At 48.9% G+C, this 19,502-nt stretch overlaps 1 protein-coding gene across 2 annotated transcripts in view; it reads left to right on the top strand.

Annotated features, from left to right (window-relative positions):
* The window catches only part of CACNA2D1 (calcium voltage-gated channel auxiliary subunit alpha2delta 1), a 565,021-nt gene that overhangs the window by 494,325 nt on the left and 51,194 nt on the right, over positions 1-19,502 (top strand). For both annotated transcript variants that reach the window (XM_054989047.1, XM_054989046.1), the window contains 2 exons: positions 1,900-1,971; positions 4,724-4,795. In XM_054989047.1, the coding sequence (XP_054845022.1) occupies positions 1,900-1,971; positions 4,724-4,795 (144 nt within the window). The remainder of the gene's footprint in view (positions 1-1,899; positions 1,972-4,723; positions 4,796-19,502) is intronic.

Below are 19,502 nucleotides of genomic sequence, written 5' to 3'. Positions count from 1 at the left end.
ACTTCCAGCAAAAAACATCTTGTGCATTTGTGTTAATTTAATTTAGGTTGTATTCACTAATTACCTAAGCTTTGAGACTCCTTAACTAGATACATAATTTTGAGTGATTTTGTATTATGGCTTCTATATAATTTTCTTTTCTCTTGTATCTTTGCTTTGTTTATTGGAATGGGACATGAACTGCCCGGCTGCTTCTACCCCACCAGTGCCTTCTTGCATGCTGCCAGGGCTCGATCCTTCTAATGCCATTCCTTTGCATGTAAGAAATGGATTCTCAGAATTACTTTGCTTTTTATTTTAGAGTTGCATTTTTCATGTTTAATTTGGAAAGGTAAAATTGCTATGTTTTGGTGTGTGTGGTTTTTTCTTCATTTCAACTTTATTTTATCTAAATTAATTCAATCCATTGAAGTTGATTTGTCTAGATGAATAAGACCCTTAGGCATTCTAAATGCATAAAATTATATAGGCAAGCAGTTTGTGTTTATGCTACCAGTTTTCTTCATTTCATCAATTTAAAAAATTTCTTGGAGTAAAATTTCCTTTGTATTTTTTTGAAAGTCAGTCTTTGGTTATAAAAAAACAAAAAAAACGAAATTACCATTTATCCAGTATCTTGTAAATCTTGATCCAGAATATAACACAACTGCTAGGAAAAGAGGCGTCTAATAGAGAGAGCAACTGCAAGCAATACCAAACAAGTACCAAAGCTCTCTCATATACACAATAACGTATATAATGTATTAAAGTGCTCCGTGCTCTATACAAATACAGTTTCAACAAATGTTCATACGTCCAATATGCCCACAATATGAACAGTGTTACATCTAGTCAACATCATATAGAATACAAATTGGTCCAACCATCAAGGCGAAAAACAGTCAGTGCTGCTGATTGCATTAAGAAGGTCCATGTCAATCTCAATACACATCGTTATTTGCACTTGCCCGTTATCTTCCTTAGAAGACTGCTGGTTTAATGAAGAGCTCTGCAGCTGACAGTTTCAGATTCTAGACCAACAGCCTCTGTGGGGCATACAGGATTCCAGGCTTGCCCGACAAACTGCTAGCTCAGGTTTGTTTCGCATGCGCACAAGCACAAGTTTTGTCAAGGGCAAAATAAGTAATCAATCACCAATTTTCAAATGTCGGACATTTCTCTTTTGCTTGCCGACAGGCGTGTTTCCGTGGTGAAACAAACCTGAACTAGCAGTTTGTCGGACTGGCACCAGACAGCAAGAGTTCTATATCATACACAGAATGTTTCCCAAAATTATACATACAAATTTAATAGATCTAATCTCAAAAGCCAAGTAATGTGAGCATATAAATATATTTCCTTGTTCTTTTCCTTCTTCAGAATTTCCCCATTTCCTTTTTATTCATTCCTCCTTTCCCCCAACTCTCTCCTGTCTTTTATAAACAAATGTTGTTACACCCTTAAACTCACAACCACATTTTGTTGGCTGGATCCCACGTTTGTTTCACTTATGGCTGTGCCTTTCCCTGGTGCAAAGCACTTTCCCCTGATTCTCTTCAACCAAGAGCAGTTATCTCCCCCGCCCCCCCCTCTCTCCTGCTTATTCTCGTGATGCTCTTTGGGGCATTTCACTTGCAGTTGCCACAGGCAACATTGGTGAAACAATTTAGATTGAGGAAAGAATGTCCGGATAGCCTCCTAAATAATTACCACTAGCCCAACTCTCTTTTTTAAAAGTTCACTTTTAAGTGGAACAAGGATTGATTAGAAATTTAATATAGTTGTAACCATTAAAAATGAGAAAGGTAAGTAGTTGCTGCTTTATAATGACATGTGAACCATCTTTTGGCATTTTAAACCTGAGCGAATACAGCAAGAAACATATTTTATTATTTGCTGATATGACATCTTCTTCTTCAGAATCCAAAATCTCAGGAGCCAGTGACACTGGATTTTCTGGATGCAGAGCTAGAAAATGACATCAAAGTTCAGGTACGCTGTACTGTACTTCAAACAGTGCTCTGTAGTTATTCGGTGAATTGTTAATCCTGGTGTCACCAAAGCTCTAACCAAGTTTCATCCTGTCAAGAAATAACAAAACTGTCGATGTATTGTCGAAGGCTTTCACGGCCGGAGAACGATGGTTGTTGTGGGTTTTCCGGGCTGTATTGCCGTGGTCTTGGCATTGTAGTTCCTGACGTTTCGCCAGCAGCTGTGGCTGGCATGCCACAGCTGGGACCAGGTGCTGGCGAAACGTCAGGAACTGCAATGCCAAGACCACGGCAATACAGCCCGGAAAACCCACAACAACCAACAAAACTGTCCTTTCCCTTTTGCCACAGAGCACCCATGGGTGGAACAGGATTGCTTGGCATCATGTCCAGGGTTTCCCAAATGTTATCAAGCCAATTACCCATTATGTATGGGTCATTTGTAGGCCAGTTTAAAGCACATCATATCCTTGGCCAAGGTTGAGATCGTTCCCTAGCACTTCTCTTATTATAAAGCTCCTAAAATTGTCCTATGTTCAAAAGGATTCTCTTCTTGTTCTGTGAAAACCAACCACTACCACCACTGCCATGTTTTATGGGGATTAGAAAACTTATTTTGAGAATGCAGAGTCTGAGAAGTAGCCTTGAAATTGAGTCATGCCACCAGTGCTTATATCACATATAAGGATAAACACTTGAACCCTTCTTGATACCTCTGACTTGCAGGAAGTGATAGAAATAAATCGTTCTTAGACTTCCTGTCAGGGGTTCCTCCCTTTACAAGAGAGATTGGAGATGTAATGTGTGGTCATTTACTCAGTGGACAAAGCATTGACCGCATGCCGTGCAGCGATGGGTGTCCTTTGACTTTGGTGGTCCCTTGCTTTCTTTTGGATGCATGAGAAGAAGACTGACATTGGGGTTATCTGTTTTTGTCCAAAATCTTAGTCTTGTGTTATAGCTTTTTTTTTTCTTTTGAGAGCCAAGGATGAGGTGGTCTGCTTGCCACTGATGTTACAAATCCAAGCTAAGGATCTGTAGCGAAAACACTACGGAGAGAGGGAGGGTCAAACATTTTATTTATTTATTTATTTGTTTATAGTCTGCCTTTCTCACTGAGACTCAGTATAAGTAAATATGATCATTGGCTAGGACGTTCAATAAACAATACAATTGGGTAGGAGAGCAAAAATGGGACAAGAAGCAGAAATCCAATACAGATTTGAAGCACAAGAAAAATGGCTATTAGTGAAGGTTGAGCTTACAGTAAACATAACGGGGTTTCTTTTGCATTGGGCTCTCATTTCTGGTGGTCTGTACCCCCTTAGAAACACAGCTGACTGATGCCAGTAAGGCAACGTCCACTGATATTGTTGAAATGACTAACCAGCAGTGATGATTGTAAACTCTGGATAACTTCTAAAATATTTCTTAAGTGCTCAAAGAGAACATGAAATAATTGCTGGTCCTTTTGAATACCAGTGAAATTTATTGAATACACGAGTAGCAAAGCCCGTTGTGAGAAAAAAGGGGAGGGTGGGCAAGCGAGCATGGCCTCCTCCTCTGTGACTGATCCCAGCCAGATGAAGGCGGGAGGCAGACATTGCCACCTGCTCCACTATTGATCCCAGCTGGGTGAAGGGGGGAGGGCATTGCCTCCTGCACCGCACCTTATTCCGGCCAGGAGAAGGGGGGCAGGCATTGCCACCTGCTCCATGCCTGACCCCAGCTGCATGATGGGGGGCAGGCATTGCCATCTGCTCTGCTCCTGATCCCAGGTGGGTGAAGGCGAGGGAAGGGCATTGCGTCCTGCTCCATTCCTGATCCCAGCTGGGTGAACGCGGGAGGCGGGCATTGCCATCTGCTCCATGCTTGACCCTGGCCGCATGAAGGGGGGCAGGCATTTTTTATTATTATGATGATGATGATTTATAAATGGCCCATCTTCAGGGGCTCTGGGCAGTGAACAGTTAAAATCAATAATAAAACAATAATTCTAAAATCAACATACAATAAGCAATAATAAAATATATTAACCAAATACATTAAAGTGCAATGGTGGGGAGACACACACACACACACATCCCGAAGGTGGGAGGCTGACATGGCACCGCCCCCTTCAACCACCGAACGCCTGGTGGAACAGCTCTGTCTTACACGCCCAGCGGGATAATATGTCTCACTGGGCCCGGGTCTCCATTGACAGAGCTCCATCAGGCTGGGGCCAGGACTGGTAGGATATACCGGTCAGGACCCACGCTGCCGCATTCTGGACCAGTTGTAGTTTCCGGATCATGCCCAGGGGTAGCCCAGCATAGAGTGAGTTACAGTAATCTGCATTGCCATCTGCTCCTCACCTGGTCCCAGCTGGGTCAAGGTGGGAGGCGGTCATTACCTCCTGCTCCACTACCGATTCCAGCTGGGTGAAGGTGGGGGGCGGGCATGGCCACCTTATCCACTTTTGATCCCAGCTAGGTAAAGATGGGGGACGGGCATTGCTGCCTGCTACGCTCCTGATCCCAGCTGGGTGAAGGGGGGGCTGGCATTGCCACCTGCTCTGCACCTGATCCTGGCCTGGGCTTCCTGCCGCAGTGCGCTCTTGGATGGACAGGCTGCCTGTTCTGGGCTTCCCTCCATGGCAGTGCCCTCTGGAGGTGCACCAGGGTAGGAAGTGAGTTTTCTGGAGCATGGTTAGCCTTTTATATAGTAGGATTGCATTTATATCTTCGGTCCTGTAATTCTCTTTACTACAGATTCGGAAAAAAATGATAGATGGAGAAAGTGGAGATAGAACCTTTAGAACACTGATCAAGTCTCAAGATGAGGTAAGATTGTAAACATTTGCTCTCTGAGAAGATTGCAAAGGTTAGACATGAATATTTGCAGCAATTTGCCTACCAGGAGGTACTGATTCAGCTTTATGCATGTTGGAGGGTTTCCTCAGTTTCGTCTCTGAAACTTCAATGGGAAAGACCCTGCAGGATGTGGGAGAGTTGGAGAACGAAGCTTTTGGGTTGGGTTGCAGTTGGTACAAGGAACAGCACCACAGGAATCCTTTGCCATAGGAAGCAGCTCCCCACCCCGCCAATCATTACCCATCAAGGATTCCACGGTCTGTGAGACCCAGTGTCTGGAAGGGGAGTTGTTCTTTGAATGTCTGCGTGCCGGTTCTGGACTGATGTCCTTTTCTGCAAATCTTTGAATCCTGAGCTCTTGAACAGCACAGGAAACATCTATCAAATCTTCAAAACAGTGTCTGTGTATTTGGAGAAAAATTGAAGGCAGGGTTGCCATCTTTGGGTTGGGAAATTTATGAACAGATCTCTGTTCTCCGTAGTCTGGAAGTCAGTTGTAATTCCAGGAGAACTCCAAGCCCCCCCCCCCCCGCCCCAGATCGTTTACCTGTATAGATCATAATCAGTTAAGTCATTTTCAAATACTGTCCTCTGGAAATACAGTTCTCGGATATTTATTCCTGTTGCTCTATTAAAATATGTTCAGGAGAAGTCATTGGAAAACAAAGTCCTGACAATCAAAACCAAACATATATTATCTTCTAGCCAGAGCATAGTTAATTTTTACATATAAATTGCACACACCTCCCCTGGCAGTCGAAATAAAAGGCAGACACAAAGCTTGGGTATAAAATTGGACCACTTTATTAATTTCAACATGAACTGTCAATACGGCAAGGGATCTAACTAACTAGCAGTACAGGTCAAGCCCTGGGGTCACCCATGACCTCCGCCTTGACCTGTCTGGGCGAACCCCCACTGCCGTGGGGGTGAGCCATACAACACATGGCTGGTACCCGACCAGCCAGGAAAACGGTTTCCCCTCCAAGCCTGCAGCACCTTGCCGTACAGCAGAACGGCCTTACTTGTACAGGGGATCCACATGGCAGTCCGCCCTTGCAGTCGCTCCTGACAGACCCGCCAATGGGGATGTGCCAAGGGGATCACCGTCCCACTCATTTTCCCATCCTAACCTGCCACCGCTAGGGCCAAGCCTCTGCTTAGGCCCTTGCGCCCCACAGGTGGCTTATGGCCAACCTGAGACCTTGCCATATATCATCCAGGAATATGTTACAACCAGCAACCGATAGGTAGACCCCATCACCTCTGTAGAGGTTGGTGAATTCAGTAAGATGGGAGGCAACCAATAATGCCCCAGCCCTCCCCAAAAGCCATTACCATCCAGGTGAATGACCAAAACAGGAGGCAGAGGACTGCACCTCCCCTAGAACCATCAGGCCACTACTCACCTGGGTGATGCAAGCCTGTGTGAGCCTGTAAGGAAAGGGCCGTGCCCTGTGAGCCAAGGTCATCACTCCCCTGGTGAATGACCAGGATGTGAGGCAAGGAAAGGGCCTGCCCTGAGAGCCAAGGTCGTCAATCCCTTGGTGAATGACTGGGATGTGAGGCAGAGGTCCGCACCTCCTCTTGGAACATCAGGCCACTACTTGCCTGGGTGATGCAAGCCTCCACAAGCCTGTGGAAAGTGACAAGATCATCACCCCCCCAGGTGAATGACCAGGACGTGAGGCAAAGGTCCGCACCTACCCTCAAGGCATCAGGCCACTACTTGCCTGGGTGGTACAGGGCTGCATAAGCCTGTAGGGAAAGAGGACATCCCCTGTGAGACGACCTGAGGTGGAGGACCACAACTACCCCTGAGCCATTAAGCCCGCGACCGGCCGGAGTGCAGCAAGTCCCTTAAGCCTGTGGGAAATGGGCATGCCGTGACCCTGCAGTCACCCAGGTGACCCCCCCCTCTTGCCAGCTAAACTGCAGCACAAGAGCATAAATGGTCTGTATAACTCTTTTTGGGGGTGGGGTTGACTTGAGAACATGAACTGCCCCTTGAATTGTCACACCAAAAGTGAACAATGTGGCAGACAAACTCCCTTACCACAAAACACTAACATCTGGAAAGCAAGAAGCATCACAGCTAACTTGAAAACTCTGCCTCTACGAGCAGGTCCTCCTTCCCAAAGGCAAGCCCATTAAAGCAGTTGGGAAACTTAACTCATCCTACACTGCCAAATCCTCCCTGATACCCCTACAAAACTTAAGCCTGTGATGAAGAACCTATGGCCTCAAGTATCGGCCCCAAGAAACTCTCTATCAGGTGCCATCACTCTATAGGCAAAATTAACCCTCGCAATGGCCAGAACCTGCAGAGCCCTCACTTGCAAAAGGGCTGAAGCGCTCAGAGGCCACTACAAGACAGAACACTCCCTTAGAAGAGCCCTGACTGTAAGATTGCCCTTATGACATTGCTCTATGAAGGGAAACCCAATGACACAAAATCTCTGAGATGGTGAGTGAAAGGCAGGCTCAGTGTCACATTTTGCCATTTAATTGCAGACCCCATATCACCGAGCCACCTAGACTGCTGGTCAAAGGACCTATATGTGGAAAAAGAGGGGCATCAAAAAGGGGGTAGACAGCACCCTGCCCTCAGCACACTCCCTTGCTATTTTGTACCAGGACCCTGAACAGGGATCCAACATCCATGTGAAACCCACTAGGAAATAAAGGGGCATACTGGCATCTGGAATATGCAGCCAACAACCACTAAGAACCTACAGATTATGGGTCAGGTCCCCTATCCAGCTTGTTATTGCTGGGACCACTGCTCAGCTTCCCACCAGGCCTACCTCTATGCCCCTGATGTTTGCAAGCCATGAAGGTGTTGGGGGGGCACCTCAGATTGGGCGTTCCTGGCCAGATCTACAGAATTTCCTAGCACTACCCCTTGTGAGGTGAACTCCCAACAAAGCATCCAGGGTTGAATGGACTGCACCATCAGGGACACAGATACTAGGATCAACAGCAGCCCTGTGATCAAGATGACCCCTGTCAAAGCAATCCCCATGTTGGTATTGCAGGAGACATCACCTGCGGCCCAAGCTGCTAGTGTATCCTATCCCAGGGTAAGCCAGGCTTGAGGTCAGCTCCCACACACTGAATTCCTTGTCACACCGCAACCATGCAGCACTAGCTAAGTCATTATACCCTTTATATTATATCCTATATTTATATTATACCCTATATATTATATATTATATGTACCAAACAAAAAGGGGGAGGCATCGAGCCCATTAAGGCCTAACCCTTGACTCGTTGCCATGTCACAGGGAATAATTCTGACCGTGTGTGCGGACTGGCAACCTGCCTGCTTCATGGCTGTGGCCTCGAAGGCCACTGTCCCAACTAGCTCAGGCCCTGATTGACTGCTAGCCTGGGTTCTGCCTGAGTGTCAAGCACCAAAGGTGTAGGAACAGAGGCTGAACCCAGGGCCCCCACAGCCATGCACATGCCTGCCGTGTTTTGGTGTGCTTACCATCACGCTATAGGGCAGGCCTCTTCAGGCCAGCATGGATGATCTGAAGCCACATACGCGTCAGCCCCATCTGCCACCGGGGCTATGCCCCCACCGCCTTCACTTCTGAAACTCATCCAGCATACACTCCCTCCTCCTGCTGGCTCCACAGCAAGCATCTGGGTCCATCGCTGCCCCTTCTACCTCCAGCATGTCCCTTTCCTCATGCTCGCCTGTGGCAGAAGGTCCCTCTAGAGCAGAGAATCTTGTTAACACTTCCCACAGAGGACAGAGCAGCTGAATCCAGCCTCTTGGGCTGACCTAATCCTGGCCTTGAGACCCCTTTGGACTGTACATGGGCTGCAATGCAATCCAGTATATCACGTCTACTAGATAGGGTTTCCAGCTTCAAATTGTGAAATTCCTGGAGACTTGGGGTGGGGGGGAGCCTAGAGAGGATGTTGCTCTAGGTGGGGAGAGACCTCAGCTGGGTACAATACCACAGAGTTCACCCTCCAAAGCAGCCATTGTCCCCAGGGGAAGTGAGCCCAGCAGCCTGGAGATCAGTTGTAATTCTAGGAGATCTCCAGCCACTACCTGGAGTTGGCAACTCTACTACTAAAGGGCTCCTCCTATCAGAGAAGGACAGCACCAGCACAGCACTTTCAGGGGCTTGCCTCTTTGCTGGCTGTTTGCCTTTGGGCTTTCTTTGGCCTCTTTCTAGGGCGGCATGGTTAAACCAGATACAGAAGTGAAATGGCCACCTATGGGGTGACCCACAAAATGGCTGCCCACCACACAAAATGGCTGCTGCCCAATAAGATGCCCTAAACAAAGATGGCTGCCTCAGCATCACATAACGGCTACTGATAACCACAGCTCTGTAATTGCCCTAATAAAAGATGGCCACCAGCCCACACTACCAGTTCTAGCCTCCCTCAAGTAACAAGGCCTGCTAAGGCCGGAAGGCCTGCCTTCCTATCTGCATGAACCTACCCCAAGCCCCCAAGGTGTAAACAGGGGTGGGAGGGGGAGGGAAAAGCCCAGACAGGGAGGGGGGGCCACCAGCATCCACCCTGTTAAGCCTGTGGCAACAGTATATGAAGCAATCCGCCCCTCAGATGGCTGCAATTCACCCCTGTGGCCTACAGCAAAGCCTATTGCTGCTACTATTGGAAGAACTCCCTACCAACAAAGTGAAAAAGGGGAGGGGGAGGAGCCTAGTAGGCCTACAGGGGCTGGGCCTCACCCTGCTTTAGCCCTCCTGACCGATAGACAGCAGGCCCCAAATGTAAGGAAGAAAACAAAATCTCTGCCAAACCACTGAGCCTGGCGCTGGGCCCTGGCTCTCCTCCTGGAGTTGGAAGGTAGCAAACCTTGACCTGGAAGCCTCCAGTAAAACCAGCCTCAGAGGAGCTCAGCTTGAAGGGTGCTCGGCTCAGGCCCAGCAACAAAGACAACTGTGTGCTGGGGAAGGGCAGAGCAGGCAAATGGGCCTTGAGCTCCGCCCGTCCAGCAAAGCCCTTGGATGCCCAGGAAATGCCCAACTGCCTTTCCTTCTTCCAGGGCAGCCCCTGTCCAAGCTGCAGTGCTACCGTCCAGGTGGGCCGAATAGTCCATAGATACAATTAAAACATGTATATTAGCTTGTTGAAACATTATTAGCAATTCTGCCATGTAGTATACTTGTTTGCCACATATATTACTGTACGTTGCAATATACCACAGTTGGCACAAAGTTAAGAGTTTTACATTATAAAACTGACTAATCCTGTTCTTTTGGGAGAATTCACTGCTTCAATTTTTATAGAATGTCAGGGAAACTTTTAAGTTTGCATCATGTGACCTCTCTTTCATTGTGTGTTAAATGAAATAATATAGAGCTCTGGTTCTCAAAAGCTTATGTTTGAGCCAGTTTGGTGTAGTGGTTAAGAGCATGGGACTCTAATCTGGAGAGCTGGGTTTGATTCCCCACTCCTCCACAAAGCCAGCTGGGTGACCTTGGGCGAGTCACAGTTCTCTGGAGCTCTCTCAGCCCCACCCACCTCACAGGGTGATTGTTGTGGGGTAATAATAACACTTTGTAAACCGCTCTGGGTGGGCATTAAGTTGTCCTGAAGGGCGGTATATAAATCGAATGTTATTGTTATTGTTATTATAATGTTATTATAAAGTTGGTTAGTCTTAAAGATGCTACTGGACTCTATTATTTTGCACATATATGATGAAATCAACATATGCTTGTTCTACTCACAATAGCTAATGTGAATACTCTTGTAATCTGGAGCGGAAAAACCCCAAATGCCAGGTAACCACTGAAACATTCCCATGTAGTCCTTGTTCCTGGCATTTGAATTTCCTAAATCACCCAGAATACATTCAAGAAGCAGGTTTCACTTGTCCAAAATTGCACTTGCACTACGTGATCGAGTGGAATGTAAGTGGAGCGCAAGTGAACAGGGAGGAATACATGTGAGTCTGTTCACTTGCCGTTCAGGTGTCATTCGTCACTTCTAGGTTGGCCCTCGTTTTCTTAAAAACAGAAGTATTGCTCCCCAGGATCAGACCGAAGTCTCATTTAGCCCAGCATCTGTTTCCAACAGTGACCTACCCGGCATATGGCCCCCCGCTCACAGACTGTGATTCCTGTTCCTGTAGGAGCCTGAAATGTCCCCAAATCTAGATTTGGCTGGGCATTTGGACGCCTGCAACAGAAGAGGAAGCAGGAAAATAGTATTTAGTGGGTGGAAACCCTTGCTCCCACAGACACTGCAGTTGGGATCCAGGCTATTCCTGCATGGTCTTCCTCAGATAAGGAAAGGTATATAATTAATTGCTAAAATGGGACGTGCTGGGCCTGCAGCCTGGCTGTGAATAACATCCTCTCACCTCACCTAAATGTTGGACTCCATAGACAGAAAAAGGCACTTGCTATTTGCCCAGGCCCTCTTTTCTTGATCGATGCTTCAGTTGTCCTGTGCATTGGAAAATAGTGATAGAGCTAAGCTCAGGAAGAAGAAAGGGAGGGAAGGGGTAAAGTTGGTGGGAAAGTTAGCCACCTCCTGGCTATTGTGTTCCTGGCCTTCTGCTCCCTCCTTCCAAACTGCCTCCGCAATGGCTAATTTCTAGTATTTGAACCTCTACTCACCAGAGATGCAAGTCACAACCAGTGTTCCTGCTAATGTGAGCACGTGAGCAATCGCTCACAGATTCTGACTCCTCTGCTCACCGCTTCTCAGCTGTAGCTCACAGATACTAACCCTCAGGCGGCCCCGCCCTCCCACTCAGCCAGCATCTGCAGCTGGGCCCTATAGGGGTGGAGCAGGGATGGAGCCTCATCCCACTTCTCTCCTCCCTTCCTGGCTGTGGCTGGTTTGGCCCCCAGGGTGGTGCCAGAGAGCGCCTCCAGCCACTGCTGGCTCTCTAGCTGGGGAACAGAGCAGAGCTGAGTGATCGGGTCTGGCCTGACCCATGCAGCATGAAATCGCTAGGATCCCCTCAGCCCCAGAGAGCGGAGGAGAGGAGGTAGCGCCTCAGCCGCCACCATGGTGAAGGCATTTAACTTGGCCTTTGTGCAGAAGGAGGCTAAAGAAGTAAGCATTGACTCACAAAAGCTCATCTTGAAATAAATGTGCTAGTCTTTAAGGTGTCAGCTTGTGGCTAGATAAGGCTCTTCCTACAGGTTCCCTTTCAAAAGCAAACAAGAGTCCATTGATTGAATAAGGAAACTTTACTGCAGAAAAGGTCCATTATAGTCCACTGTCCTGAATAGGAGACTCAGGATGGTACACAGTCATTGTTACCAATGAAGGGCAAAGCATGAGGTACAGAGTAACAGTTCCCATCTGCATCAGCCTCCCCCCACAGTTCTCAAAACAACATCTTTCAGTCTTGGGAAGCTGCTCTCCTTCAAGGCCAATGCTTGGTGGAACGGTGTTAGACAAAACAGTCTCCTCCGGTGGGAAAGCTGCCTGGGAACGGGTGCACCTGCGGGGAAAGCACTTAGACACTAGAAACATTAGAAAATGGAGTCAGTACAGTTTAAATACACACTGGACCTGACATTCTGCCCCCCTTAAAATAGATCCCCCCCGGCTTATATGGGTAACGAGTATGAAAAGCTTTGGTTAATCTAGGAGCATGTACATGTACAGAATTCACCCACTCATCGTATCCAGAATCAAAGTCCTTCCACCTAATGAGGTAAAACAGTTGATTCCGTTTGATCTTAGAGTCCAAAATTTGTTGCACTTCGTAGTGTATTTGGTCGTCTATCAAAGTTGGGATGGGTGGAGCTTTGATGTGCCACCTGTTGTCGGTGGGAGCTCTTTTAAGGAGACTGACATGGAATGTATCATGAACATGGCGTAAGTTTTTGGGTAAATTTATAGCAACAGTCACTTTATTAATTACTTTGCGCACAGGGAAAGGTCCAAGGAACTTTAATGCTAGTTTGCGGCTTGTCTGAGCTAATTTCAGGTTTTTGGTGGAAATATAAACATGATCCCCAGGTTGTAAATCCCATTCAGCCACACGATGGCGATCTGCGTACTTTTTGTAATCCAGTTTGGCTTTCTCGAGGTGTTTTTTAATAAGAGTCCATTGCTGCTTGGCCTCCCCCCACCAGGAAGATACATCAGGCGAAGTAGAGGGATGGAGGGGGGGAGTGTCCAACGGGAAGGGATTGAAGTGAGTTCCATATACAATTTTGAAAGGGGCTTCCCCAGTGGAAGCATGCACACTGTTGTTGTATGAGAACTCGGCCAAAGGAAGAAGGTCCACCCAATTATCTTGTTGGAAATTAATGTAGCAACGAAGGAACTGTTCTAAAATCTGATTAGTTTTTTCGGATTGTCCGTCAGTTTGTGGGTGGTGGCTTGAACTGATTCCTTGCTCAATATTCAACATTCGCAAAAGCTCCCGCCAGAAGTTGGCAACGAACTGTCCGCCGCGATCCGAAATCACCTTGGACGGAAAAGAATGTAATTTTACGATGTGTTTTAAGAATAAATCTGCCAGTTTTCGAGCGGTGGGTATAGCAGTACATGGAATAAAATGAGCTTGTTTGGAGAACAGATCTACCACGACTAAAATGCAATTATGTCCTTTAGACAGGGGTAAATCAGTAATAAAGTCCATAGATATTATTTCCCACGGTCTGTCAGGCGTCTCCAATGGTTGTAGGAGGCCTGGAGGTTTCCCTTTCCGGGTTTTGGCGCTGAGGCAAATGGGGCAGGAGCTAACGTATTGGGAAATGTCTTTGCGCATGCCCGGCCACCAGAATTGCCGTTGTATGAGATGCAACGTTTTCAGATACCCATAATGACCAGCAGTGGGGGCATCGTGACATCGTTGTAATATCTCCTGTCGGAGGCTGTCTGGGACATAAAATTTGCTTCCAGCTAGCCAGTCCCCCTGTGGGGATTGAGTCAGTTTGCTTTTAGGCGCTGTACCCCCCTCCTTTTCCACCTCAGCTTTAAGTTTCGATTTCCACTCTTGGTTATGCGGGAGGGGCTGTCTTGCGCGGCTGCGGGTAGTTACCACGCCTCCCAATTGCGTAGGGGAGAAGACCGTGTCTACAGTCTCCTCCCGTTTGCTCTTGTGTTGGGGCATGCGCGATAGGGCGTCTGCAAGAAAGTTAGTTTTGCCCGGGAGGTAATTTAAAGTGAAGTTGAATTTGGAAAAGAATTCTGCCCATCGCAATTGTTTGGCATTCAGTCTGCGAGGGCTGCGAAGGGCCTCCAAATTTTTATGATCTGTCCAGACCTCGAAGGGGTATCGCGCCCCCTCCAGCCAATGTCTCCAGTTAGTGAGGGCCGCTTTCACTGCAAAAGCTTCCTTCTCCCACACATTCCAATTCCTTTCTGCTTCTGAAAATTTTCTTGACAGGAATGCACAAGGCCGTAGTTTCCCATCCTCCCCCTTCTGCAATAGTACCCCTCCTATCGCCGCATCGCTGGCGTCGACTTGCACTACGAAAGGGTAATTTTCGTTGGGGTGGCTGAGGATGGGTTCCGTTACGAATTGTTCTTTTAGGCATTCGAAAGCAGTTTGGCAATCGGATGTCCACTGTATTTTGGAGGAGGGTTTTTTAGCCTGGTCCCCTTTATTTTTCGTCCTTAACAATTCGGTTAAGGGGAGCGTGATTTGAGCAAAGTTTGCTATAAAGTCTCTATAGAAGTTGGCAAAGCCCAGGAAGGACTGCACTTCTTTGCGAGTGGTGGGAGTTTGCCATTCTTGGATCGCTTGTATTTTGGCTGGATCCATTTTTAAACCCTCTTGGGAGATACAGTACCCAAGGTAAGTGAGTTCAGTTTTGTGGAATTCACATTTGGACAACTTAATGGGGAGTTTATTGTTCATCAAAGTGGATAGGACCTTTTGCACCATTTGAACGTGTTCCTCTTCCGAGTCTGAATAAATTAATACATCATCAAGGTACACCACTACACCTTTATAGAGGAATTCGTGTAGAACTTCATTTATCATGGACATGAATACAGACGGGGCTCCCGCCAATCCAAAGGGCATAACTAAATATTCATACTGTCCGAGGGGTGTATTAAATGCGGTTTTCCACTCATCCCCTGCCCTGATACGGACGTGGAAGTAAGCATCTTTTAAGTCTAATTTTGTAAAGATCTTACCTTGGGCCACGACGTTGAGAAGATCTCGGATGAGTGGGATGGGATAGGCGTTGTTGGTAGATACAGCATTAAGTCCTCTAAAGTCCGTGCACAGTCGAAGTCCCCCATCTTTTTTCTTCACGAAGAGTACCGGAGCGGCATGGGGGCTATTGGCTGGGCGGATGAACCCTCTTTGAAGATTGGTATCGATGAATTTTCGGAGCTCCTCTCGTTCATGGAGACTCATGGGATAGAGCCGTCCTTTGGGCAATGAGGCTCCAGGTACAATTTCCACAGCACAGTCAGTTCGTCGGTGCGGGGGTAGAGTATCAGCTTCTTCTTCGGAGAAGGCATTCAGAAAGGGCCAGTACGGTTCGGGAATTTGGTTTATTTCTTCTTGGGTGAGAAGAGCCTTCTCGGTGTGAGTTGGATCGCTACCCCAGTTTTGGTTCCAGCGATGGTTTTTACAGTTGGGGTGAGTGAAGGTGATGCACCCCTCTGCCCAATTTATGTAGGGATTGTGATCACATAGCCACTTACTGCCTAAAATTAACGGGTATTTGGCAGTGGAGCTGATGACAAAAGACCTTTTCTCCCAGTGTTGGCCCATGCCGGTGATTATTGGGATGGTTTCAGTGGTGACAGGGTTCATACTGGTGCCATCCATTTGTTCAAAAATCACTGGATTTTGCAATTCACGAGTTGGTAGCACTAGTCCGTTGACTAGGGCCGGGGCGATAATGTCTCTCGAGCAACCCGAGTCGATGAGGGCTTGCACTCGGATGTGCATTTTCCTCTCCGGGTTAAGTAAAGTCACTGGCATGAATAAGATGGACCCAGGTGGCCAGTTCCGTGCAGGGACGGGCTTGGGGTGGATCTGTCGTTTGGGCCCTTTTACGACAGATCCATCTAGTTTCCCGACTGGGGGCTTTCTGGATTTACTTCTGCGTTTGGGGAAGCGGGGTCGTATTCCATAACTTCTTCCGCTTCCAGTCCCCTCTCTGAGGCGGGCCTTTGGGAAGCGCCGCGGCCTCTGTTCACGCGTGGCGCGGGAATCGGGCGTTGGAGAGTAGGAAATGGAGCAAGGGGTGGACGCCGTAGTTGAAGCGGAGGTCTTTGCACAGGCCGGTAGGGGCATTGTGCTGCAAAGTGACCGGCTTGTCCGCATTGCAAACACAACCCTTGTTGCCATCTAGCATCTCTCGCTCCACGGGTGGCATATCCAGCTCCCCGTCCTCCCTTCTGTAAAGTCAAGGGTTTTCTTTGTCCCGTTTGTTGTTGTTGTTCAACCAAACGGACTTCCAAGATGCGATTTTCAACTTCGCATGCAAGTTGGATCCAACCTAACAACGTAGGGGGATTGTCCTGCATAAGGGCTCTGTCCAGAAGTCTCGGGTTTAGCCCTTGCTTGAACAGGATGATTTTGGTGGACTCCTCACACCTAGGGCATTTGGCAGCCAATTGTCGGAATTTCGTGATATAGTCTCTCGCCGACATGCTGCCCTGTCTAATGGCTTGCAATTCTGTTCGGGCCCTGGTTTCCTCTAAGGGGTCTTCATATTGCGCTCGAATAGCATCCACCAACCCCTGGAGAGTATTGAGTTCCGGGGCCCCGATATTGTATAGTCCTACATACCAGTCCGCTGCTTTGCCTTGTAAGCGGGAGCCGAGATGTTCGATTTGACTGGCCTCGCTGCCGAAGAGGTGTCCCCACCGGTTGAAGAATTGCACGACTTGCACTAGGAAAAATCCCAGTTTGGAGGGATCCCCATCAAAAGTAGCTTCCAGTTTCACCCAGCCCATCGGGAGGTCTTGCCTCGGAGCCGGTGCTGGGTAGAAGTCCGTTGGAAGCATCAATGGCACTTGAGGTACGGGGGGACCCAGTTGTGGTAGCGGCGCTGGTTGCGCTGGCAGCGGCATCACCGGCTGAGCCGGGGGTGGCGGCCTCGGCTGGGCTGGCGGTGGCGCCCTCGGCTGGGCTGGCGGTGCCCTCGGCTGGGCCCTCGGCTGGGCTGGCGGTGGTGCCCTCGGCTGGGCCGGTGGCTGCAACCTTGGACGGGCTGGTGGTGGCAATACCGGAGGTGCTGGCAGTAGCGGTTGAGGTGGAGGTGGCCGTTGCGGATGAGTAATGACAGGCCGCTGAGGGGCGGGTTGGTGGGGTCGTAGTGGTGTAGGCCCCACCGGTTGGTTCGGAGGTGGTATTACGGGCTGCTCAAGTGGCAACCGTATCGGTTGCTGCAAAGGCGTTAGTTGTGGTCGAAGCGGAAGGGGCCGCAGCGGCGAAGGCCTGATGGGTGGTGGGCCGCGCGGGCTTGCCCCTCCCGGCGTCGTGTCTCTGGGACGTAAAGGCTGGTCTTGTGGCGCCGGTAGACCGTCCCTCGGGGTTTGCTGAATGGGAACCACTTCTAGCGGTCGTTGCGGTAATTCCTCCCCAGAAGGGGCCGGAGGTTCTTCCGTCTGATCCGGCCGAGCTGTTATTGGAGAAGTGGGAGGGGGAATCACCGTCGTCTCGGGTGGCCGGGTTGGCCCTTCTTCCCCTTCTCTAGGCTCCTCCGCTGGAGTCTCCTCGGGAGATGGATCCCCGTCCGATTTAGGGGGTTCCGTCGGAGTCTCTCCAGTTACCTCAGCTGGAGTCTCCCCGCTCGGCGGAGTTTCGTCTATTCTAGGGAGTTCCGCGGGCGATTCTCCCGGTTCTCCAGGGTAGGATTCCTCCTCTCCCGAAGGCAGCGGCTGCTGCGGGGCGTCCTCCACTGGATAGGACATAACACTTTGGAGGGTGGCGATTTGTACCGCCATTTCTTCAGGTGAGAGTCTCTCTCCTGCCCCCATCGCTGATATTAGGTGAATGGCATGAGCCAAACTTTCCTCCATGTCGATCAGCCTAGCTTCCAACTGTTGCATTCGGCTAGGACCCGGTTGCCCCATCACGGAACCTCCCTCGGTTGTACTCACCGGGGAAAACGGCCCCCAAGGCGGAGGATCTCCTTGATCGACTCGCGATCTCGCTGCTAGAATTCCTTTGGCTAGGCCCGTCACTGCCGAGATGCCGGAATCTACAGCATGGGTGCGACTTTGCATTTGCACCCAACTTTGTTCAGGAACTTTCGTTGGCTCTTTCCATGGGGCAAGTTCCGAATAATCCCAACTCAGGGCGCCGCGGCGGGACGTGTTCCCGTCCGTCTGTTCGGCCGTCCTGTTCCAAAACAGCCACGGTTGGCTGCTATCCAGCTCAGGGACAGTCTCTAGGCTTCGGCGTCCGTCCATCGAAACTCTGGGATGTAGCCCTCCGGCCCGGCGCTCTCGCGTTTCTCGGGGTCTGGCTCCCCACTCCGACGGGGTGGGTAGCGAGATCAAGGGGAGAGCGGCAACCGTCGGCCTTGTCCCCTCACTGCCGAGGTCGATGAGAGGCGGTGTAGAAGTCGAGGCTCCGGCCCCGGCTGGCACCTGAGATTCTTGGGGTTGCGTTGTTTGACTGTCGGGGGACGCATACGGATCAAACAAAGGATCCCTGTCCGGGACTACCTTGGATTCCGCTGGGCCCGACTCAGGCATGATTGGTAACAAAATGTCAGCTTGTGGCTAGATAAGGCTCTTCCTACAGGTTCCCTTTCAAAAGCAAACAAGAGTCCATTGATTGAATAAGGAAACTTTACTGCAGAAAAGGTCCATTATAGTCCACTGTCCTGAATAGGAGACTCAGGATGGTACACAGTCATTGTTACCAATGAAGGGCAAAGCATGAGGTACAGAGTAACAGTTCCCATCTGCATCAGCCTCCCCCCACAGTTCTCAAAACAACATCTTTCAGTCTTGGGAAGCTGCTCTCCTTCAAGGCCAATGCTTGGTGGAACGGTGTTAGACAAAACAGTCTCCTCCGGTGGGAAAGCTGCCTGGGAACGGGTGCACCTGCGGGGAAAGCACTTAGACACTAGAAACATTAGAAAATGGAGTCAGTACAGTTTAAATACACACTGGACCTGACATAAGGTGCCATTGCGTGTCTGCTTTATTTTGCAGCAACAGACTAATACAACTACCCCTTTGTAATCAAAACAATTTAACAATAAAAGACATTAGGTGAAATGGCCACAAAAATCAGAGTATGCTTCTGTATAAAAGTGGATATGTCCATGCTGATTACAATTTACTGCACATCAAAGGGAGGCTAGAAGCCAAAAGGAGAGAGAAAATGAGAGATGGCTTTAGCTACTGATCTATATAAGTCTACACAAGTAGACTTGCACAAGACAACCAAATTAATGAAAGGATGGGAGGGGAAGGTAACAAGTGCCATCTGGAAAAAGAGTTCCAGAGGAGGAGCTTTATGAAGGCATTTTATGAATGACACAGGCTTCATTCTGAAGCTGGGTTCCTGATGGCAACTCTCTTTAGAAGCGCCACGAAGACCTGATTTGGGGAGAGAAAGGGCTCCTTCTACCACCACCCTACACTGTGGTGCTTCTAAATGGAGTTGCCACCGGGAACTCAGCTTCAGTATTTTCAGTATTTGGGCCAGTCTCCACGGTAAACTTGTGTAAAGTCTTTTCTACACGGGGCTTTTTCATCGGTTCTGGCCCCA

This window comes from Eublepharis macularius, chromosome 9 (genome assembly GCF_028583425.1).
Source record: "Eublepharis macularius isolate TG4126 chromosome 9, MPM_Emac_v1.0, whole genome shotgun sequence".
In the NCBI taxonomy this organism is placed as follows: Eukaryota; Metazoa; Chordata; class Lepidosauria; order Squamata; family Eublepharidae; genus Eublepharis; species Eublepharis macularius.
This window is presented reverse-complemented; position numbering and strand designations above follow the sequence as displayed.